Here is a 25,256-nt window from a genome sequence, read left to right as displayed (position 1 = left end):
AATCAGGCAGCTGACAATGCCTGTAACTCTAGCTCCAGGGAGCACAACAACCTCTTGTACATCCTCATGCACATAGGTTAACATATGCACAAATAATTAAAAATAAGATTTCAAAAAACTGCATTAAATAATTATCCAGGGGTAGATGTTGGTGATGTCATAGTTATCCAGCAGTAGATATCAATGATCACAGACAAAGCATTGCAGAAAACTGTTGGGAAGCCCAACCCAAATCGCAGGAGGCTGGAACCTGGGTCCTGAGAGAAGGGTGGCAGATAGAGGAAGTTAGACAGTTTCTCCAAAGCTTATCTGTCATGGGAGCAAATAAAACATTAGTAATAAATATTGAGTCATTAGCAGGCAACAAGTACTTGATAAAGGTTTTAGACAATAAAGGAAAAGGAAGAGATAAAGATGTTGATTTATATGAGGCTGAGTATAGGTATATTGCTAGAACTATTCCTAACCTACATTTGAAGTGTTTCCAAATATGAACCTTGCCATTGTTTATGTACATATTCCAGCTTCCAGAGAAAATTCAAGACATAACATACTCCGGGACCCAGGCATTTTGGAAAAAATATTTTGAGACCAGACTACGAAGGCATCGAATGCAATTCAGAGCCTTGGCTGTTTGCCAAAATTGTACTTCTGTCATAGCGCAGACTCCCTAGCACCCTGTATTCATGAATAGACAACAAGGGAAGAATTATCACCAATTTAAGAAGGTTTATTGAGAAAGGGACCCAATGATAGTCATTCTCGAAGTAAAAGCCAGTGGCCACATTAATGCTTTTGTATTGGGCAGCATTCCTGTATTGGGAATTCCATTGTCTCCAAACATCCAAAGAATTAAGCCTGCCAGGCAGTGGTGGTGGTGGTGGTGCCTTTAATCCCAGCAGAGGCAGGAGGATCTTTGTGAGTTCAAGACCAACCTGCACTACAAAGTGAGTTCCAGGGAGCAAGGGCTAATTTCCAGAAAAACCCTGTCTCAAAAAGAAAAAAGAAAAGAAAAAAAGAAAAAGAAAAAAAAAAAAACTCCATAGAGAAGTTATCCTCACAGTGCTGTGGGTAGCTGATAGACAGACAAATTCATAAAATGCTCCCCTCAAAAGTTGGCATGTAAAGGTTTGATGCTAGGTATGAGTCTGAGAAACAGAGAGTGGCATGAGAAATGGAAGCCAATGTATGGGCAAGTCCAAAGTCTTTAAAGTGCCCAGTATATCGAGGAAACTGTGAGGAGTACCGACTGTTCTCCTGCCCGGTCGCACAGCCCTGAGCAAACCCAGCAGCTCAGACTACAAGCTAGAAGATGTTCAGCACTGTGTCTCCCGGGCTGACTTGAAATCAGCCCCTCCCCTACGTCACACTTAGGTGGTTTTAATCTCAGGAAGTTTTATCTCCCAGCTGACCCATTGGAGCCACAGGGAGGTTCAAGGAGACAAAACTGCTTGGGGCATTTCTGTCTAGGGTGACTTTCCTGATCTGGGGGCAAAGTAGCTGCCCACACCTTCCCTGCAGATCTACTAGCCTGCCTCCTGCTTTGAAGGCACAGCTCAGCTCCCGTCTGCATGAGGAAAGAGCCTCTGACTAGGTATCCTCGAGCACTGGGAGATCAGCATCCTCACCTGGGAGTCTCTGCGGGGTGGTTGCTGTGAATCCTAGGGGAGGCCTGTGACTTGTCTCTGCAGAGAACCCAGACCACTTGGCGGTGTGTGGCTGAACCTGTTCTGAAGCCCACGCTGTACTCACCCCATCCCAGCAGAGCCCACCTCCCTCCCATTAGCATGCTCCTGTGTGCGTCTCTGGGTTCTTCCTCTTCAATAACCATGTCATCTTCCTTCTGTTTACTGTGTGGTTGCCTGTTGGGATGGGGGTGGGGATTCCCATGAAACACTAACCCGACTCTCAGAGGCCCTGTGGATTCTAAGCTTTCCTTCTATGTAATCTTTGGTTTTTTTTTTTTGTTTGTTTGTTTGTTTGTTTTTTTTTTTTTTTTTGTTTTTTTTTTGGTGGGGGGAATCTAAGGTCAGTAAAAATGTGTTTTATAATTTAATTGAAAACTGACAAACATGTTCCATATGAAGCATGGAAGGGCATCTATCAGAGTAGATATGGTTTCATTTCTAAAATTGGCGTTGTGTGGCTTCATACCAGACTGTGCTCACTCGCTGGGTACATATGTGGAGAACTCATGTTATAGGAGAGGAGCTGTTCTAATGGCTAAACTGGGGCAGGGCCCCAGCAGGTGCACTATGGTCAGTACCCACACCTGCCATTGCTTGTCAACACGCAATGCCGGGTGCTGACAGAATAGTCTGCTAAGGAGCATCTTTATCTAAACCATTCTTCTGTCATCTCTGATGCTGACATTCAGAATTCTGACTATGCCTTTAGAACTGCCACAGGACTTAGACTACATAGGAGCATGCTTCTTCTTTCCCTTTCTTCCTTATTTTTTTTAAGGTAAGCTGGTTGTGTAGCTCATTTGTTTAACATGAGCAAGGTTCAGCTTTTAGCCTCCATCCCTAGCACCAACCAATATAAGCATATATTAGGGCTAGAAAGATGGATCATCGGTTAGGAGCTCTTGCTGTGGTTGCGGAGGCCCTGTGTTGGATTCCAGGCATCCATATCATATGACTCATATGACCATGTGACCAGCTGTTACTCCAGCTCTAGGGCATGCACATCTCTGGCATCTGCACACACCTACACTCATATACACGTACCCACCTGCCGGCACACACATATACACAGAATTAAAAATAAAATGAAAACAGATCTTTAATAAAAAAAAGTACAATCAGAAACAATTCTTTGTTTCCAAAAACAAGTCTCAAATATTGCAAATAATGACCAACAGGCATTCCAGTTTTTCCTTTTCTTCTATTTTAGGCCTTGCTTTATTTTGTCCACTGTTGTCTTTAGATCTTTGGGATGAGAAGAACTAGAAGGAAGGGGGAGTGCTCTGCTACAGTACAGTTTCCTATGATCCACGCCACTCTAGCAAGGGCGCAAGTTTTCTTAACACTGAGTTCTGGAGGCTTGAGAACTGGCTTCCTGGTCTCTTTCTCTCTCTCTCTTTCATTTCCCTGGTCTGTCTCTCTCTCTTCCCTGGTCTCTCTCTCTCTCTCTCTCTCTCTCTCTCTCTCTCTCTCTCTCTCTCTCTCTCTCTCTCTCTCTCTTTTCCCTGGTCTATCTCTCTCTCTTCCCTGGTCTGTCTCTCTCTCTTTTCCCTGGTCTGTCTCTCTATCTTCCCTTCCATTTGTCCAGTCTTTCCTTCTTCTCACACACTTCCATTTATTTTTATTTAAAAAAATAAATGCAAAGAAAACAAAAAAAATCTGAGCCTTGAAAAGGTCATGAGCTAGAAACTGTAATTAAATTCACGTTACTGAAGACAAGGAAGCTTGGAAAGATCTGTTCCTTCCTAGCACAGCAGTTACCAATCTGTGGGTCATGACCCCTGGTGGAGTCAAAGGGCCCTTTCACAGGGCTCACCTAAGACCATTGGAAAACACAGATATTTACATGAAAATTCCTAACAGTAGCTAAATTACAGTTATGAAGTAGCAACAAAAAATAGTTTTAGGGTTGGGGTCACCACAACCTGAGGAACAGTATTAAAGGGTCACAGCATTAGGATGGTTGAGAACCATTGGCCTAGAGCTTTCATGACAGTTCAATTCAAAATCTTCCTTCCAAGTCCGCCGACCTCCCCAGCTTTCTAGTTTCAGCCTCTTCTCCCCCAGAACATCACTTGAATGTGTTCCTTATGCTATATTAAGTGTGTTGTCATGATATTTTCATTCCAGATTTCTTTTCCCGAGACAAGTTAAACAACCTGCGTCTTGGGAGAAACCAAGACACAGATCCTGTTTTGTATAACGCCCCTGGTCCTCCAGCTGAGAAAATAAGCAGACTTTCTCCTGTATCTTCCCCTCTCTTGCCCAGTACTTCACCCAGGGACTTTTAAGGGAGAACCCAGGGCTCCAAACTAGCTCAGAAATCCTGGGAATGTTCACATGTGAGATGACTATTTTTGTCTCCAAGAAACAAGGGAAGTGTCCACTAAATAATTACCCCAATGTCCACTTGTTCTGCGAGACGCAGGTTACATGGCTGAGGGTGAGGTGTTCCTCTGGTTACTTAGACAAGCTATGCCCATCAGCACCCACGAAGTTCCACAGCATTGAGGAAAAACAAAGGTCCCCTAGACCTCCCACACAATTCTTCTGCTCTTCCTCACTACAACATGCCACCAGAACTCTTAACTCAACAATTTGCCCTTGACTAACGTGTGAGTGGCCATGATGGCAAGCCTTAGATTCCCTTGTCTGCCATCTTTCCCTTGGCTTCTCAATGATGCTCCACACAATGATATTTCTCCTCAGCACTCATACCCCTCCCTCCCACGTGGACCTTCTGCCTGTCAGTTCATTCCTTAGTGACCCTGTTCTCTCTTCCTGACTTACCCCAAGGATTTTATCTCATCTGTGTCTTTATGATCCAGTTCTGTGATGATATTCAGCCTGTCCTTAAGATTGAGGCTCAATCACCCAAGTGTCTGTTCCACATTACAATGCTGTGTTTAATCTGTCCCTCGATTTTACCACAGAAAAGTCAGAATATTTTATTTCACTATTGACATACTCATAAACTCATTTTTCTTTATCCTGGAATGAGCCACCATATTGCTACTTCAAGAAAAAAATACAGAATATGACCTTGTTCCTTTCCCATTTACATTGCCATAAATAAATGGTTTTCATTATTTTTCCAAGTACATCTTAAATATGTCTCCTTTTCTCAATTTTTACTCTTACAAACCCAATCAGCCCACCGTTGCTCCTCATTTGTACTGTAGGAGTGGCCTTTAGGTGGATTTATTTGCCTCTGACCTTTTGTTTCTAAAACAGGAACAAAGCATGGTGAGGAAGGAGATTCAGGTCTTGCCTATCTAGATTCGGACCATGGCTTTACCCTCTCATTAATTACAAGCTCAAGAAAGTGCAGGTCTTGTATGTGCCCAGGAAGTCATGCTGGCAGTAGTGGTTCTCTGAGGGGGACATTGGATTAAGTTAGTAAAGATCTGGATTAAGTGCTTAAAACACTTAAAACAGAACTTAGTCCTTACCATCTAAACGTATTAACACAAACTGAGCCGCTCTTTATCAGCACAAACTACTAGACCTGTGTCGTTTCATGCCTAGCGTGCCGAGAAACTTGAGATGAGCTTAGTGGTTCCTACAACCTTCCTTACGTGTGCTTGGGCTTCAGCCTTCATCCATCCTCAGTATTAGCCATTGTCCCCCATAATCCACCTGTCACCTTCCTTGCTATATCCTTTATCCTTTATTATCTCAGAAGGTTGTTTTTTTAACACTCCTCTGCCTGGAATTAGTTTACCTATCTATATTCTCTCTCTCTCTCTCTCTCTCTCTCTCTCTCTCTCTCTCTCTCTCTCTCTCTCTCTCTTTTTCTCTCTCTTTCTGTGTGTCTTCTCTCTCTTCCCCCTCCCTCCTCCTCCCTCTCTCTGTCTCCCCATCCCTCCCCACTCCCCCCTCTCTCTCCTTTCTCTCTCTCCTTTCTCTCTACCCTAAACTCAGATTACCTCTTTAGGAGCTCTCCATGACAAGCTGTCTAACGAGGCCCCTCCTACTGTTTACTCTATAGAATGCCATCCAGTGAGCTTCATTAACGCACATGGCTCTCCTAAGTGTCCTCTTTACATATTTTTTCTACTTGTTTATCTGCTGTCTGCCCTCATTGCTGCAATCCTAACTCCCTGGGGAAAACCTGTGTGTGTCGTCATCATAGCATCTATACAGAATACCTGACACCCACTAGGAAATCAGTAATTGTTATCAGAGGATAGATTGATGAGCTTATTATATCTCAACACTGGACACAAGATGATAAGTATACGTTGTGTGATTCTGAAGCAAAATCAGTGTAGAGTCTCCTACACTTGTAAGTTCTTACTATGAAAAGATTGCTAATAGTAAGTGGATAAATAAAAGACCAGAGTTCTCTACTACAACACTGATTGCAGCAGTGTGCTCTCTGTGCAAATGGCTCCCTGTGTGGAGGCAGAAACACTGCCTTCACAGAAACATGGAAGCATTTCTTGCCTCAAATTTTTGTGGTCTGCTTATTATGGGATGACTGCTTTCTGACAGATTGCTTTGTCTGTTTTTAATTTGAGCATTCTGAGAACTGCTGGTGCTCCTCTCAGAACAGGCTCAAGTACAAAAAAGTGAAAAGAAAAAATATATGGTGATTTTTTTTTAAAAAAAGATACATGTTTTCTGTACAACTCTGAGTCAACCATTTAGTCTCTGTAAGCAGGGAATTCTTCTCAGAGCCCCAGGTCCTCCATCTCTAAGACATTATTAGAATTACAGAATAGGCATGTGTGTGATGCTTTCTTGCCTCACCTATATTCCTTCAGTGTATGGTGTGTGGCTAGAATTAGACATGGTTATATTAATCATTAGTTTAAGCTTTGATATTTTATATATATTTATCAAGCTATATTAAAAATACAGTATTTGGAGCCATTGTATTGGCAACATCTGGCACATAGTAGATACTCTGTAACCATTTGTTGAATAAATGTAAATCAATAATTTTTTTTCTGAGAATGAAGCAGTCTTTCATATTATTCCAAGTAATGCTCCCTTACAATGACATTGATTCCCCTGAACTTATATAACTGAACATGGAGTGGCAACCAAGTGTAACTGAATGTCTCAGGATATCAGGGTACAAAAGCATCATTTTCTTTTGAAAATGTTGAATTTAAATGTGTCTCCTGGAATTGCTTAGTTTGACATTTTGGAAAGCAGGTGAGCTCTGAGATCTTCTATTTTGAGAGGGACCAGGAGGCATAGAAAGATTCTCCTTAGACTTTGGTAGAGTGTTTTATTTCTAATCTCTGAGTTTGTGGGCCTATTTTGGTTTACTTTCTCCAGACAGGGTTTCCCTGTGTAGTCCTGGGTGTCCTGAAACTTACTCTAGACCATTCTGTTGACAATGCTTGTTGACAATTTTATCTGGGTCAAAATGTGGTTCCTAATCCATTGCATCTGTTCCCTGTTACACGTTTTAAAGCAAGTCTCTAGACATCATGTCGGTCAATGTCTCTTTACACACTTCAACATCATTTATAAGAGAATGCAAGCATTACTGGTGTAGTCACAGAATTATTTGAATCACTCACAGAATTAATATAATGGTACAGAACACTAAAATATCCCTAATTGCTTCAAAGGCGTCTGTTTACTTCCTTGTATCAAATTTTGTACAAAGCAAATTAGTGAATATTTTCAACTTTGCTGGCCAGGCAGCCTATGCTGCAGCCATGACTTGGTTGCTGGTAAGCCACACTACACAATATAGAGGAGCCCAGTGTCTCTCTTCCAATAACACTTTATTTTTACAAGCTCTCAGAACTAGATGTGGCCTGCAGACTGGAAGACGGACATTAACATTGAAGTGTTGGAATAGACATAGGGACAATTTTTTATGTGTGTCAGAAATACTTCATAGGGGGTCCTTTCTTTTGGCTTCCTTTGTAGAGTGGGGGACCCTGCCCTTGGCATACAAGTGCCCTGTCATTGAATTACTTCCCCAGCCTCTTTCATCTCACGTGTCTTCAGATGGTGCATGAATGACAGCACATTATCACATGTGAGGAACGTCTGTTCTCAATGTAAATTCTCAGCTTTTGTCTGTGAATTCACTCACTAAGTTTATTGCCTCATGCAATTATTTCATTAGAAATTGAATAAAAGTAATTTTCTATTATTCTGCCTACTTTCATTAGCCAAAATGCTTTTGTAAAAAAGAAAAAGAACTTTCAAAACCATTGAGGAATTTCAGGTTCACTGAATGAAATATGGCATAACACTGCTCCCTTTTTACAGTCAGTATAGCTGATGATTCTTTCATTTTAATGGACAATTTTCATTTGAGTCAGTGTCTCATGTAGTTCAAAGCAGGCTCAAGCTTGCTATGTAGGCAAGTATGCCCTTAAACTTCTGATCCTCCTGCCTCGACTTTCTGAGTGTTAGGATGGCAGATAGTCACCATCAGCCCTGGTTGCTGTAATGCTGTAAATCAAACCCAGGGCTTCGTGCATCCTAGATAACCACTGAGCAACATCCCAGCACCTAATGGACAATTCCCACAGTTTCCATTTCCAGTGATTTCCAGGGTCTTGGGAACTGGAGGAATGAAGAATTGTGTGCGTGTGAAAATGTATCCACAGATTTTTATACAATGATTACCATTGCTTACACTTATTACTCTTTTAGAAGTTAAAGTCACCCCCATCCTCCACTGAAGGGGCCCCTTTTTGGTCTTGTTAGTATTGCATAGCTTCTTTATTGATAAGCTATCAAGCTCCACGTGAAAATGCTCCATGGTATAGTAATGAGCATAGCTATTAATATTTATCAAAACTTTGATAAAGAGAAAGCAAGTAAAACATATTCATTGTTATAGTGTTTTAATCTAATGAATCAAATAGACCAAAGTGTTCATTTTATTCTGGGTAACAATTGCAAGAAAATATTTTTTTTACTATTTATTTACTTGGTGGAACCCTTTCTTCATATTTGAACAAAACAGGAAATTTCAATTATTCTGCTTCATTGCAGGTGGCGATCACATAGGTATAGTCTTAAGCAGGACTGTTTTTTCCTAACTTCATCCGTGACCATCCTGGACCCATTCAGTTGGGAATTCAAATCCTTTCTCCTTGAAGGAAATCACCCCATAGTTTTAAATGCCTCTCAATGTGTAAAGTGGTCCTGGTTCTTTAAAATGTGCTCGTTAGTTTTTATTGTCAGCCTGACACAACCTAGAGTCACGTGAGATGAATGAACCTCCACTGAAGAACTGCCTGGTCAGACTGGCCTGGGAGCATTTTCTTGATTGCTAACTGATGTAGGAGGGTCCAGCCCTCTGTAGCATCCCTAAGCAGGTAGTCCCGGGTTGTATAAGAAGGCCAGCTGAGCATGAGCCAGAGAGTGAGTCAGCAAGCAATCTTCTTACATATTTTCTGCTGAAGCTCCTGCCCTGACTTCCCTCAGTGACCCAGTGACATGGAAGTGTGAGCAGAAAGACATCCTTCCCACCCTCAAGTCATTTCTGCTAATGATTTTTGATCAAGCACTCTAGAACAGGCATACTTACCATGAGTCAAAGGAAATGTAAACATTCAGTCACATCATAGTTGTGTGTGTGTGTGTGTGTGTGTGTGTGTGTGATTTTAATTCCTCCTCTTCCTCCCACAGACCAACGATTGACTACAACCTCCTCTTTGAAGTCATGGTAGTCTGGCCCATCACGGACATCCTCTCAGCCATCTCAATCTGTCACATTCTCTCCCATTTCCTATCCAGAAATAGTTCCCTCATTTCTATTATTTAGAAGTGTTTGCAATTAATGATTCTTCCTACTAATATAGACAATAAATGTTACAATTATAAATACCATGATTGTCAGTCTGTAGATTCAGTAGCAGTGAGAAACAGAAAGCTCAGTCTCTTTAGTAAGTACAATGAATTCAATGGCCACATCTATTTTTTAAAAGGATTTATTTTTATTTTATGTGCATGAATGTTTTGCCTGCATGTATACATATGTACTACATGGATGTCTGGTACCCAAAGAGATCAGAAGAGGAGAAGAGATTACATGAAACAGATGTAGATAGACAATTGTGAGCAGCCATGTGGGTGCTAAGAATAGAGCCTGGATCCTCTCTACAAGAGCAGCAAGCGTTCTCAACCGCTGAACCACCTCTCTGTCCCCCAGTAACTATGCCTTTGTAGAATGTTCTTGATCTTAATGGCAGTTCACAATTGTGGGATTGTGAATTTGGAAGGGATTGACCTTCCAAAGAACAGCAGTTTGACTTTGCCATCCTTAGAAGATCACTTTAAGTGACAAATAAGAATATTTTGCACAGATTTTGAAAGTATTATCTTCACCCAAACTGGTAAGAACAGAGAAACAGCCCCAGAAGGACTTGTTGAAAAGATAATTACTTTCTCAGCACAGCACAGAGGAAATCCCTCGGGGACCATGGGTGACCAGGTGATTCTTTGGCACATAAAGTTATGAGTCTGCGCTGGGCCCTTTTTTGCATGACATATTGTCTCCTGTACCATAGCAAAAATAATAGGTCTGCTCTTTCATAGTTGCCTTCCTTTGTTAGTGCTGGTTCCACTAGACAAGTCAGGCAGACAGCACAGGCCACTGTGAGCACTTAATGGTTTTTGTTGTTGTTGTTTATGTCTGTGCATTTACTCAAACTTCTCAGATGAGACAAAATGTGCAAAAGATGTAATAGACACAAATTTCCTTTGGCTTCTTTGTAAGTTGCATTAGGATGCAGACTGGGCACAAGAACGGTGAGTCCCTTTGGTGCCAGAATTTTATACATATTTGTTAAGAAAATCCATGTCTCCTATTGCTATTGTTTCCCCAACATTGGCAGATAGAGAAAAAAAAATGCTTTAAGAGGTACCCAGAGTTCAAGATTGATTTATATATTCCTCCTCTCATTCCCATCTCCTCGAGATGCGGGCTACAAATACTGATGACAGCTGGATCATGGACTCCAGCTACTGCCTCTCCCACAGTGCCTCCAGTTTCTCATCTTAAATTTTATCTGGAGCATCACACTTAATCCTAGCTGCTTGTGAAGTCACAGCACTGAAAAAGATGCTTTGTGTGTTTTGTACTTTTTAGCTCCAGAGAGAAGTAATAGAACCAATCACAACATGTTGGATTCCTATTTATTTAAACACAGTTTCGAAAGCTTTTCTCAACACTGTTTTTCCCACTAGAAATTACTTAATTTTATCCCTTTAATTCTGGGCACTTCCAAGAAGAAAAGACATTCTAAAGCATAGATTTTTTTTTATTTATTTGGACCCAGTATCTTTCAAAAGAAATAATGGATGGGTCTGAATCACAAGAAAACCATTGTAAAAGGAAGTAGATAATTTTGAGTGTTCTAATAACATTTGTTTTGAGTTTTTCTGCTTTGGAACAGGAATCAAGGAAAAGTTTCTCTGGGGCAATGTGCAGTTGTATTAATTGCTGGAGTCTGGCCCATTAAGCAAAATTTGCACCCCGAGAGAGGAACGCTGGTTTTTTTTTGTTTGTTTGTTTTTGGTTTTTTTGGTTTTTGCACTGAAACAGGGGCATGCAAACGGTAGGGGGGTTATGGACAGCACATGATGAAATGGCTGAGCAGTGGCCGCCCAGAGAGGAGCTCACCTTTTGTTAGGACCTGAAGTCCCTGGCGACTCTGGAAGAATCTAGCACGTCTTCAGGCACAGTGCGCTGACAACCACTCACTTCTAGAAATGGATCAGTGTGGTCCTATGAACAGTAACATGTCCAAAAGTTTTTTTTTTTTTTTTAAAAAAAAGCGGAGGAAAAATGCATTGCCTTAAAATGCCAAGTTCATTTTGTTCCAGGAACTGGGAGATTTCATAATAAAAAAAAAAATGAAGTAGAAGCCAGAAATGAAGCAATGGCCAATTCCTTCTTAGACAAAGCCCAGGCATAATTCATGCAATCTGTGTATTCTACCCAGCCCACATTTTATCCTGTTGTTATTCCAGCTGGAGGCCCAAGATAGCCTATGGTTGATGACAAATGACTCTGGCTACTCTGATGTTCATAAAATACAATAGTTCTAAGATTGTTAGTTGTACGTATCTTTCTTACAATCTTTTGTTGAATTTGTAGAGTAATTCTGATATCAAAATAACTTCATTTAGTAAAGTGTTGAGTAATGAAAATTTACTATTTTACTGAGTATATAAGCTTTAAAGTAACATTAATTTGGTTCTACATTTTCATGCAATTCTCATTAAAGCTTAAAAGTATGAATCAGTCATCCTAGATGACTAGATACTTTAGTATTTGTGAAAAACATTCATAAGAGACAGCAATGTGAGTGTCCTGTTTGCCTATTGGCATCTGCGCTGACAACCTCACGACGTACACACTGGCCTAACATAATGACCCTGGTTATGTTTAGTATTTGCTTTCCAGCTTACTGCAGGCAAGGATCGAGCTGATTGACCTACTTTTGCTTAGATACATGTGTCTAAAATAGGACCACTTTCTGTTTCTTTGAACTTTTAAAACCAGAGCCTCCCCGAGAACTTTATTAACCAGAGAATGGGTCATGGGATCAAAGGCTCAGGTAATTTCAGTAATATTCAAATAATTTTATTTCCCTAACAAAAACAACTCCAAAAAGTGCCTGCTAATTATCGTGAGCTTTTCTTGTGATTCTATATTACTCACCCCACTCAAAGACCTGTGGGCAGCAAAACATGATGGTGCACACCTTCAGTCCCAGTGCCTGGGAGGCGGAGGAAGATGGATTTCTGAGTTCCAAGCCAGCTAGGGTCACATAGTAAGACCCTGGCTGAACGGCAAAACAAAAGAGCAAAAGCAAACAAAACACAAAACTAAAATCTGGAGACAGATATGAACCCAAATCCTAACATGGAGACTATCCAAGGAGACATATGCTTTGGTTTTAAGAACAATTGCATGTCACAGAAGTCTTCAAGATGAAAAGACTCATGAGATATATCTTCACAGTGTTCCCTTAAAACAGTGTTTTCTCCCAGTGTGAGTAGCCAAAATATGAAAAGAAAAAAAAAAACAATAAACAAAAGAAGGGTCCTAATGTGAGAGCCATGCCCAGTTTACTTGTGTTTCATAGGCAACTCATGCATGAGCGTGTGTGTGTTCAGTACACTGCATGACTACTTCCCTGTGGCGTGGCTCAACGCTTTTTCTGTCTTGTAGATGACACAGGTTGTCCCAGCAGCCAGTCGGTATCGCCTGTGAAGACTCCCTCAGACACAGGGCACAGTCCCATTGGCTTTTGCCCCGGAAGCGATGAAGACTTTACCAGAAAGAAATGCAGGATTGGGACAGTTGCTGAGGGAAGTGTCCAGGCAGCTCGTTATAAGAAGGAATCAAAGGGAGGCATCATAAAGCCAGGTAAGTGCCCTTACTATTCATAGTTTTAAAAATTATTTCTTTATTTTTGGAGATTATAATATAATGATATCATCCCCCCCTTCCCTTCCCATGACCCAAACTCTCCCATATGCTCCTCATTGCTCTTTTGCAAATTCATGGCCTCTTTTTTATTAATCGTCGTTACATGCATTATGTATCTATGCATATACATATTTCTATATACAATCTGCTCGATCTCTTTAATATTATTTGTATGTATGTTTTGGGGGATGAACGTTTGTATTGGATAACAATTGGTGTACTTTTCCTTAAGGGAGATTTAGTGCAGAGAGAGAGATTTCAATTGGAAACCTGCCTATGAAGTCAGAAAGGACTCTCAGATACCCAGGAAGGACCCAGAAACATTTTTTAAAAGAGGTAGCCTATGGACTATTCAATGCAATAGTTGCTAGTAATTAGGTATAATGGTATATCTGTCCATCATAGACTTTTTTGGTTTGTTTGTGTTTAAGAAAGCAAGTTGGAAATATATAAGCTAAGGGGCTCAACAGACATTTAAACTTTGTAATCGATTCTAACCTGTATTGTGAATAAATTATAAAATAAAAAGAGACAATACTAGTATAGAGAGATATTTCTATTAATGCCAATTGTCTGTAGCGACAATATATTTTCTTTTAAAGACTTAACGTTTAACATGTTTACATGTAGATGCATCTACCCCTTCAGTAATTACAGAATATTAGATGCTGTGAGATAGCATGTAGAAAGTTATTGCAAAGATGAGGAAGTTACGTGCTTAAAAGAAAAGGTAAATTCTCAGAACCTATAATATATGAATAAATATATTTTGTAGCTCAGAAATATAAACATAGTGTTATAAAAATGGTGATGACGTAAGACTCTTAACAACTATGGTTAACACACACATGTGCGCGCGACACATACACAAAGTAGACAGGTCTCCACCTTAGCTAATCTAATCAAGTTAATCACTTACAGGCATGGCTAGCATCTTAGGTAATTCTAGATCTCATCAATTGAAGAACTGAGATTCACTGTTATAGAGACAGGATTCAAATATCTTAAGTCTGTCTATAGAAATTGTTACTTTTACTGTTTAACTGTTATGCAAATATCACCACTATCTTTATCCAAAGTTGTTATATTACCACGAAAGGAAACCCTAATTCCTTTAGCAGCTTCTCTGAGTCCTCCTCTGCACAGTGCCTGGCATCCACTTTCTGTGTATTTATATCTCCTCATAATGAAACCACACATGTGACCATTAATGTATGAGTTTTTCCATTTAGAATAATGTGTTCAGGGCTCATCAGTGTAGCCTGTATTGATATTTTATTCTTTTTAATGACTGAATAAAATTCCATTTTGTGGAAATTCTCATATTAAAAAACAGCTTTAGATTTACAAGAAATGAATGAGTGAACAGTATTGAGAGTTCCTAGTTTCCCCTCTGGCTAATACTTGTCCCTAGCCTGCTACTGCACCCCGTTAGCTTGCCCTTGTGGACATTTAGGTTGTGTCTACATCTTAACTATTATGAATAATGGTGCCATGAATTTCTGTATACATGCTTCTGTGTGAACAAGTTTTCAATTCTTTCATATATATAGTTAAGAATAAAAATGCTAGATCATGTGATAACTCCATGCTAACCTTTTAATGAATGATCAGATTTGCGTCCAACATGGCTGAATCATTTGGCATTCTTGCCAGCAGAGTATGAAGGTTCTAACAACATTGATTATAGATTATCTGTATTTAAAAACAATGGTTTTCTGTTTTGTTTTGTTTTGTTTTGTTGGCCATATGTCATTTACAAAAGAATATCCAAGATAGGGTATTTATTCCTAATGGTTTGGGAGGCTAAGGAGTTCAAAGTGGAGAGTTTTCATCTTCCTTGGGCCATCTGACTTGGTCACATTATGACAGAGGATAGCACATTATATGACAGAGGATAGCACATGCTATCTCTTTCTTATAGTCCAGCATAGGATTATTTATGTACCTACAATCCATAAAAAATATGGTCATGTGCAAAGTATCTGGTACTGTTTCAGCATCTTCATGGGTCTGGTTTATTAAGATGTATGAATCCTGATTTAATGACCCTTGCCCAGAGGTGACTCCGGAGACAAAACTTTTGTTGACTGCTTTTGATTTCATTATCCATAGGCACAAATTCCCCCTAAGCAATCTTTTCTTCAACTTCATACTTGTGTTAAAGGAATCCTTAAATATATGGAGTCAAACAAATTTCAGATAAGTCCCTGTTGCTTTTGAATGGAGCCCAGTTCTGCACAGTAAATGCCTTGTATGAGAAAAATCTGCAGGCTGACCTACAGAGTCTCTGAACTCTTGGCTGAGTGAACCTGTCCGTCTCATGAACAGAAAGAGAGGAAATGCAGGAAGCAAGACCCTTGGATGACTCTTACAGTTTACAACATGCAGAGATAGTTTGTTAAGGCACCCGAAGGTCCTGCTCTCAGGCTAAAACCATCTGCTTCTCTGTGGCCCCACCGGACCCTTTGCCAAAACTGATCTTCAGTCCTAGGTGCATGTTCTACTTTCAAAAAAAACCAATTAAAACCAATGTCAGTTTATTAAAATAGCAAGCAATTAGTGGCATTACATGGGGTTCAGAGACTCTTCAAGATTAAGTAACTAAAGCCCATCTAATTTTAGGTCCATTGCTCTAGATTTGGGAATGCTGCTGTCCCTACGGCAGAAAACAGTCATTGAAATGTCAGTGACATACAAAACGAATAATGGCTGCTGGGCCTTGTTGGGTAGACCGAGCAGAGAAACATGCCAAGGAATGCAGGAAGGGTTGGAAAAGGTGAACAGCAAGCAAGCAAATCTGTTCTCTGCCAACAGAGTCCTGAGGTGCCCTCAGCAGGAAAACCCTTCCTGCCAGGCAGAAACTCCTCCTGGAAATTTCTGGGAGGCCATCTGTTATGCTGGCTTCTGCTGCTTACTAACTACACGGATTTAATTAAAGGTTGTACCAAAGAATGAAAGCAAAGCATTCCTATAGTGTGACTGGATGGTGACTCTGGCTTCCGGCTTCTCTTTTATTCCCATTCTGGCAAAACATTGCAGGATGCATCTGTGTTTGCTATGGGCTACATATCCAGAGGGGACTTGGGTGAGAAAGGGTCTGTGTTCCTTACACAGTGAGTTCAGTGTTAGGGGAGCGTGGAGATGATGGGCAAGTGTGACCCCATTTTGAGGGAGTTTGTAATTCAAGGCAGAGCATGGTATGATAAATCTGGGTGATAACAAAGATCAAAAGGAAAGGAATGGAAGCCTTCCTCCCTTGTGGCTTTCTGAGGAATCAGGTGATTGCAACCTTATACACACACACACACACACACACACACACACACACACACACACGCACACACACAATCACCTGTCTACTCTCAGGATTTAAAGCTGTTTTACCCAGAAGTAAAAGCCCTAACTGGCTTGCTACAAGTCCATTAAAGTATTCCAGAGCTGCTTGTAGCTGCTGGTTCATTACTCGAAGAATATCTTAACTCAGGAAAGAAACAATCCACTGTCATTATTTTACAAACTGAGGTGCTAAAACCTTTGTCCACAGACTGGCTAGAAAGGTGTGAGGGCAGACACAGTGGTACAGCTTAACAAATAGAGATAGTGAGAGGAAAAACCACTAGAGGCAGCTGAAGGGGTAAGGAGTGAGTAATTAGGGCCACAGTCACGGGAAAGAAATCTACCCAGAAGCTGAGATGCTGAAGTCTGCGTTTGAAAGATGGCTCTGTATCTCCTTAGCTTGTCATCAGGTATCACCAGCTATTGAAATTAGAGACCTGGCTGGCTGAACTATCATAACCCCAAAACAATGGCCTGGGTTTGGTTACCTCTAGAAAAACAAAACAAAACAAAAAGGTTTCCTGTATCCAAGAGACATTTGCTAGAAAACCCAGAAGGTACCAACTAGGTGAGCGATGCGTGAGCCCCGTTCCCTGAAGAGATCCCTTGGCACAGTTCAGCCCAGGTGTGGTTCCTCGTTGTTCCTACTTCCCTACTTCAGGGTTCCGTGAGCTGAAATAACAGCTCGGCCCCTTACCTGAATCCACTGGAATAAACCCCAGCTGCCAGAGAGAGCAGCAGCTTCGGACTGAGGAGTTGGCATGCCAGGTACAGGTCTTCTTGTGAATTGCTTTCACTATGTTGCCCGGGTGCACCTTGCACTGACAACTTCCCTTTTGCTTTAGCCTCCCAAGTGCTGAGATTCCAAGCGTTAGCCACCACATGCGGTGTATAACTGCTGTCTTTTATTTTTAATAGATTTTTTCCATACAGTATACTATGATTATAGTTCCCTCCCCCAGCTCCTCCCAGATCCTCCTCACCTCCCCTTCCAGCCAAAACCTGCACCTTTCCTTTCTCCTTTCATTAGAAAGCAAACAGGCATCTAGAAAAATCCTACCAAAAAAAATAACGTAAAATAAAAAGAAACAAACTGGAATGGTACAAAATGAACAAGAAAACCAGTCAAGGAAGACGCACAAGAAACAAGTAGAGACGCTGAGATAGACACATCTGCGCAGACAGAATCCCATAAAAACACAAAACCACCTGGAAACCAAAATATGCACACAAAAGACCTGCAAGAGCAAGTCAATGAACAGTAACCACCCCTGACAAAGCACTATGAAATAGAGCACCTCCCAAAATGCCATTGAGTTCATGTTGTGTGGGCCACCTAGTGCCGAACATGGGGGCCTGCCCTTAAGATTAGTTTGTATACCCAGTGAGGCTCTGCTGGAGAAAACTAATCTTTCCTTTGTGAGCAGTTTTCAGTTGGAGATAACTTCTATGTTAGTGATGGGGGCATGTGTCTTGGTTCCCTCTCGGTGCTGGGAAGTCATCTGGCTCAGACCTGTGTATGTCCTATGCATGCTGCCGCAGTCTCTCTGAGTTTAGGTGTGATTTAGTCCTACTGTGTTCAGAACTGTCTATTTCCTTTATATCCTGCATCCCTTCTGGCTCGGAGGGAACGGATTTGAAAATGACACTCCATTTAGGACTGAGTCTCTCATTCTCTGCACATTGCCCGATTAAAGGTCTCTGTATTTGTTCCCATCCACTGCAGACAGAAGCTTTTCTGATGATGGCTGAGCAAAAAATGATCGATGCATATAGAGAATGTCATTAGGAGTCATCTTATTGTTATGTTCCTTTAGCAAAATAGGTGGATTTAATTTTTTCCTGGGTTCCTGGCCTATCTAATCTTAGGGTCTTGGCACCCCAAGCAGTGTCAAGGATGGATTCCACTTCATGGAGTGCCTTATATTCAATCAAATATTGGTTGGTTGCTCCCATAAGCTTTGTGCCACTATTGCACCAGCATATTTTACAGGCACATCACCATTGTGTATTGAAAGGTTTAGAGCTGCTGTTCACCTTTCTCCTTTGGTAGTCTGAAGAAGACCTTCCAGTACCATGAACCTAGTCAGTATGAGTGAAGGCTCTAGGGAGACACAAGCTCGACTTTTTACATTCTGTGACATGGAGTTAATTTTCTCACATCTTGTCAGTCATAAGAAAAAGACTCCAGCAGCAGAGTGCAACCTCAAGTATAGACTACAGTCTGTTTCTGAAATGGGAATAGATGGGAATATTTGAAAGAATATTAGATGGGAATATTTAAAAGGATATATTAGTTTTTTTCTGGGGCACGGATAGCTTTCTAAAATATGGCTGATTATCAGTAAAGCCAGCAGTAAGAAAAGCTGAGACTTTTACTCAGCATGGACTGTCCTTGGCAAACTTCCAAACTAGTAACTCATTCCATGCTAACATCAGTACATAAATAAAACAAAGTAAACAAAAAACACAAGTTATTATCCTACATTTTCAATTAGGGACACTAATATACAAAGATGCTTTGTAACTCGCCCTAGGACTAGATCTTAGCTGGGGCATTTATGCTCCTTACTTTTAACCAGCACAGAAGTTCTCAGGTCTGCCTCCCAAACTGTAATTTTAAATAAAGTTGAGCAGTGTGACAATTAAGAAAGATGTATGGTATAAGATAGGAAATTTTTTTTACTATTTTTAAATCCTAAGAAATTCTTATTTTACATTACCTGATATAGTCATGGGTACTGATTGTGGCTGGTAACATCAGCAACATCAGTTACATTCAGAAGGTTGAACATAAGCTTTCTTGAGGCAGACCAGTAAAATAAACCATGAAGACAGAATATAACCGTCAAAGGGATGTTAAGGTACTATGTTATTTCCACTTAATCATGAGGGAGGCCACTGTTTACAAAATTTGTTGCTGTGAATGAACACACATACATACTCTCACACACATGCATATATATATGGAGAAGCAGAGATATACACAGAGAGAATATATATATATATATATATATATATATATATATATATATATGGAGAGAGACAGACAGACAGAGACAGAGACAGAGAGACAGAGAATATGAATATGAGAATAGTTGGTGATGGAATTCAGAGTCTTCCATTTGAGAGATGTCCTGGTTAGTTAGATATACTGCCAGCTTAGCATGACCTAATGTCACCTGAAAAGAGGAAATCTCCACTAAATAATTGCGTGGATGAGATTGGTCTTTGTCAATGTCTGTGAGAGATGGTCTTGATTCATGACTCGTATGGGAGGGTAGACACAGCTCACTATGGGCAATTCCATCCTTAGGCTGGTGGGCCTGGGATAGATAAGAAAGTTAAAGTTAGTTCAGCATGAGTCAGAGCACAAGCCAGTAAACAACACTCCTCCATGGTTCCCACTCCAGGTCTGTGCTCTGACTTCCCTGGATGATAGACTGCTACCTAGAATTACAAGCACAGCAAACCTTTCCCTCCAGTAAGTCCTTTTGGTCAAGTGAAGAAGAAAGAGAGAGAGAGGGATGAGAGGGGAGAGAAAAAGGAAGGAAGGAAGGAAAGAAGGAAGGAAGGAAGGAAGGAAGGAGAGAAAGAAAGAAAGGAAGGAAGGAAGGAAGGAAGGAAGGAAGGAAGGAAGAAAGAAAGAAAGAAAGAAAGAAAGAAAGAAAGAAAGAAAGAAAGAAAGCTGGGTCATTAGACTGGAGCTCTACCTAATTTCTTAGATTCTTGAGTGAAGATCATTATTTTGTCCAAGAAAGCATTTGAATTTATTGTCAAATGGGACTCTGAAATTCTCATGCTGAGAGAAAATGTATACAGAATACAGCAGATAATGCTTTGTGGTGGACGATTTCATAGACTACCCCAGCAGGACCCAAACAGCAGCATCAAGCATGAACATAATGAGCTCACTTAAGTGTTTATCTCTGTGGCTGGTTTACATATTTACTCTCATGTCTTTCCCCCATCTGTGCTCTTGATGACGTACTCAATCAAAATAATGGTGCCAAATGGCCCTTAATGGGCTTCCCCTAAGAATTAGTAAATCATAATTCTCTTCTCAAAGGCAAGTATTGTTGAAATCCCAGTCTCCTAGGATTTATTGCATGGCTGGTCTTCTCAGCCACTGAGTTGGGGGTCTGCCAGATGCTCTCTGGTTACTCTAATGTGTGGAGGAAGCCACACAGGTCTCTCACAGGTGCAAGACTCCACCTGCCATTGAGCATATTCACTGGTTCTCAGCATGACAGACGTACACCCAGAAACGTCTTTCTTATGCAAAAAGTTACAACCCAAGAGCTATAAATCATGCAGATGTATGCTTTACATTGGGTTTTGTATTTCCTCCATGTGAGAGAAACACTCGTTGAAGATTGCCTGCAAAGGAGTGGCATTCCTTGAGAAGATCCTGTACTTACCTGCTTGGTAAAAATACATGGCTGTAACTGATTGGAGTCAGTCTCACAGCCTGAGGGAACAAGAGAGGAGGATCATGTAGTCAGGGTTCTCCAAAGGAATTCTCTGGTAGAATAAGCTAACATATATATATGTTAATTGCTAGCCCAACAGTGGCTTTCTCCTGAGGGAAAGGTCAAAGATCCAGTCGTTCTTTGCTCCACAAGGCTGAATATCTCAGCAGTCTCAGTCAGGTGCTGGAGACCCAGGGAAGTCCTGGAGCGTTGCCAGTCTTCCATCTGTGTTGGAATCCTAAGGAAATAGCTTCTAACACCAGCAAAGGAAAGGCTCAGGATGGATGAGCTTGCCAGTGAGAGTGAAGGCAGGCACACAAGAATCAAAGTCTTCCTTCCTTCTTCGGAGTCCTTTTATGTCACCTGCCACCACGTGGTGGCCCACATGTAGAATGAATCTGACCAAAACTTTTATCTGGATGTAGTATAGGTGTCCCCCTGCCCTCAAAGAACCTAAGAAACATCCCTCACAGGTGAGTCCAGCTACTTGCTTTTTAGTTAAATATAAATGTAGTTGACAACCAAGACTAGCTACCACAGGTCACATGACCTAAAATCCAAGGAGAAGTTGGGAGGCTCCGTGTGAAGTAGCTGTAGACGTGGATAGGGCACCCATGACACAAGTCTATTGCCTTCTTCACAAGTGCATTTGTAGTTAGTATAACATCTGGCTGTGTTTGTACAGTGGTTTGCAAAACTATGTGTACTCAACAGCCTAGTCTGTTTCCGTGGGTAATTCAAGTAGTAAAATTCTTCTGCCATATGACCTGGATCTGCAAACTAGCAAAGGGAGTCAGTAAATAAGCTACCGGGCCCCAAGGAGGGGTTAGTTTCTGAGACATGGCTACAATGCACTTGACAGAATATTTGTAGCTTGAATTAAGGGGATCATCCTACATCAAAGTTAAAAGGGAGGGGACCCTTCATTCATCCTGTGATGGAGAGGTTTCTGCTAATCCAAGGTTTTCCTTCTGGCTCTGCATTCATTAGCTTATTCATTCATCCAGTACCTAGGTAAGAAGTATTTTCAATGTACTGAAAGTGTGATCATTCGTGAGTACAGAAAGGGAAAACTGAGCATGGAATCTGTTTTAATGTCACCAACTTTAAATGTGGGAATGTGGGGTTAAGCATAAAGCAAGGAAGTGGTACCAGGAAAGGTAGAGAGATGTCTTGAGATGAAGAACTTGGCCTGTTCCTTCCAACTTAGGAGTGGCACCGGGAGCTGACAGAGTGAGTGACAGAGGGGAAGAGAGTAGCAGATGTGGTCTGTGTTGTCAGAGTAACGGGAGGCCGTTTCTGGGCTTGAAGAAAGGAGATGTGGTTTGATTTATGTGTTTGAGACTCCCCATGTCACTCATCGAGTCTCAATTGTCCATGTGTGAACCTGAACAGGATATAAAGTTCAGATGGCTGAGCATAGGATTGGGATGAACAAGTATAGCATCTATGATTTAGCACGAGGCTCCCATTTTTTTGACAGCATTTGCTTTATTTGCCATCTCTAGTGATATTCAGATATATGAAGTTATAAATAACAAGTAACTTTGAATTTAATTTATTGTTTTAATTACAAGTATTGATAATGTGATGTTGATTTATATACATAACATATTCTATATAATGATATAATTTTTAATCAGGGTCTCATGATGTACTCTTGGCTGACCCAGAAACTTTGTGTATAGACTTGCTAGTCTTGACCTCACAGAAATCTGCCTGCTTCTGCCTCCCAGGTGCTGGGATTGCAAGTGTGTCCCACCATGCACAACTTTTGCTATTTTATATAACAGTTTACTCAGTGTCTTTTATCTCTTGAGCCACTTTTTAATTCATCTAAGTTTTTCAGATCAAATCATCTTTACTTCAACTTAATTTCTTTAAGGTAAAGCAATTTTGAATCTACGCCTTGCATGCTCATTGGTTGCTTTTAAAAGCCTACATTTATTGTGAGGCTCTAGGTTTTTATTAACCCTAAATATACGAAGTAAATCTAGACTGATAGTTCTTTGTTTCTTACAGAAAAGCATGCAGGTATTTGGGTGATCCGGGCTGATCGGCACTTAGGCTTCTGTGACAATTATCTTCTTCTTTTTTTTTTTTTCTTTTTCTTTTTTTGGTTTTTCGAGACAGGGTTTCTCTGCAGCTTTTTTAGAGCCTGTCCTGGAACTAGCTCTTGTAGACGAGGCTGGCCTCGAACTCACAGAGATCCGCCTGCCTCTGCCTCCCGAGTGCTGGGATTAAAGGCGTGTGCCACCACCGCACGGCTAATTATCTTCTTCTTGAGTGGCCAGGTTGTATGCTATGTTCCAGGCAGAAGGAAGGGGCAAAGTGAGCTTGCAGGCACCCGGTCATGTTAAGGTCATAGTAAAGAAGCACCACGTGTCATTTCTAATTATATCCCAGTACAACTTAGTCACACACCTGTTATCATAGAAGAAGGGACCACAGAGATGGACATTAGTAAACGACCAACAAGCAATCACAGTGGTCCATGAATAACAGAAAGACAGCTGGCTTTTCTGTTACCCTGTAGGTATCTGAATGCCTTTCACTGCTGAGCTATTCAGTGCCTGAGATCACATAGCAAGAGGTGTAGGGTTGCACACGCTCTACAACCAATCCTAGAGATTCTTAAAAGGTGGAGGGTTACACAAGCTCTACAACCAATCCTAGAGATTCTTAAAAGGTGGAGGGTTTTGTTCCTTAGGAATAACTAGAAAATGAATTCTTGGGTTTTTTATTATTTATTTGTTTATTATTTATTTATTTATTGCCTAAGCATGAGCTGAACAAGAACAATAATAATAGGGGAAAGACCACAAGTCCTCAACCCTCACAAAGAATTGCAGGCAACTGAGGAACACCAAGGAGAATGGGAGAGATAGTCATTCCCCGGGAAGAGCACACAAACTGGTTACCTAAACTAATGCCTATCTCCAAGAACATACACACAAGTAGGTTACATTTAGGAATACACACACACACACACACATGCATGCACATACATGCACATTCATGCACATACATGTAACAGCACTTAACAACAACAAAAAAGAGGCCATGAACATGAAAAGGCAAATAGGATATATGGAAGGGTTTGGACAAGGAAAGGAAGAAAGGAATGTGATTATATTATAACCTCAAAAATAAAAAAAAAAAGAAAATGAGTTTTTAATATTTAGTATCTAAGATTCTCATTTGAAGATTTCCCATCAGATGAACTCTCTGAATGGAGCTGGAATCAGCATTGACTTGGGCCATTTTAGACTGGTGTGTGGTTTTCAAATGGCACTTTCTGTTAAAAGGAGGTAATTATGAAAGCCCGACAATAAGAGGTTTGCGGAAGGCTCAGTAGAAAGTGATCCCTTCTTCTGTGAGAGGTAATTGTGGGAGGAGGTACTCAGCTTATATTTAGGCATTGAAGTAGGGTGATCTAGGTCACCCTTGAACAGGTTGGGGAGGACTAGCAGAAGGAACACTATAATGTCAAGAAACGTCTTCTATTCTTCTCAGTTGTATGGGGAAATAATTAATACTTAGCTTTTTCTCAGTGCCGTGGGGGTCATAAATGACTCGAGGCATGTACCAGAGAGCACACATAGTACCCAAGCCCCACATGGCACTAGGAAGGAAACGGGCACGGCCTCTGTCTCTGGAAACATCACTGTCAGCATTGGACAGGATGTTGTATTATGGGGGAAAGCCTCTGCCTGACAAACTGCTCAGGAGATGGTTGGTTTTATTGTAATCCAAAACTGGGAGAAGCTTACGGATGGCATGACTTCCAGGCATTTGAACACCACCCTCCTTCCACTGGGGCTCTGCTGTCTGCATTATCTTGTCAGTATGAATCATCCTGATTGGAGCGGGCACTCAGGTGGAAGCGTCTACTTCCAGAAAGCTGTTGCTTGGGAAGAGGGTTCCTACAGTTGTACTGGACAGCCCTGGGTTCCTTTCTCTCCTTCTCAGAACAATAGAACTCCCCAGCTCTTCTTCTCTGCCTGGCAGCATGGTGAAGTGACCTGCATACTTAAATAGCTCTAATTCATGAAGTGCCCAAGCTTTTCCCTAAAATGTCAGATGCTTGCCATTGAATTTAGAGCTCTGTGGGTGTTTTTAGTGTCATTTCTTGCTTACTCGTTGGGACATTATAGTCAAAATGTGTAAAATGGCTCTGTGCTTTGTTCTGGTATTGCCGAAGGATTAGCTATGACTGTTGTGCAAGCTTTTGCCTCCATTTGACAATTTGGTATTTCTGCAAATGCTTTGTGTCCATTCAAGAGGGCAATGCTTTCATTTGAAATGCTGCAGTCACCAGGG

At 41.0% G+C, this 25,256-nt stretch overlaps 1 protein-coding gene across 1 annotated transcript in view; it reads left to right on the top strand.

Annotated features, from left to right (window-relative positions):
* The window catches only part of Sybu (syntabulin), a 62,783-nt gene that overhangs the window by 9,788 nt on the left and 27,739 nt on the right, over positions 1 to 25,256 (top strand). The window contains exon 3 of the mRNA XM_038342906.1: positions 12,862 to 13,059. Within this exon, the coding sequence (XP_038198834.1) occupies positions 12,862 to 13,059 (198 nt within the window). The remainder of the gene's footprint in view (positions 1 to 12,861; positions 13,060 to 25,256) is intronic.

Source organism: Arvicola amphibius, chromosome 9 (genome assembly GCF_903992535.2).
Source record: "Arvicola amphibius chromosome 9, mArvAmp1.2, whole genome shotgun sequence".
NCBI classification, from domain to species: Eukaryota; Metazoa; Chordata; class Mammalia; order Rodentia; family Cricetidae; genus Arvicola; species Arvicola amphibius.
The sequence above is the reverse complement of the archived record's forward strand: the minus strand, read 5'-3'. Positions and strand labels throughout refer to the sequence as shown.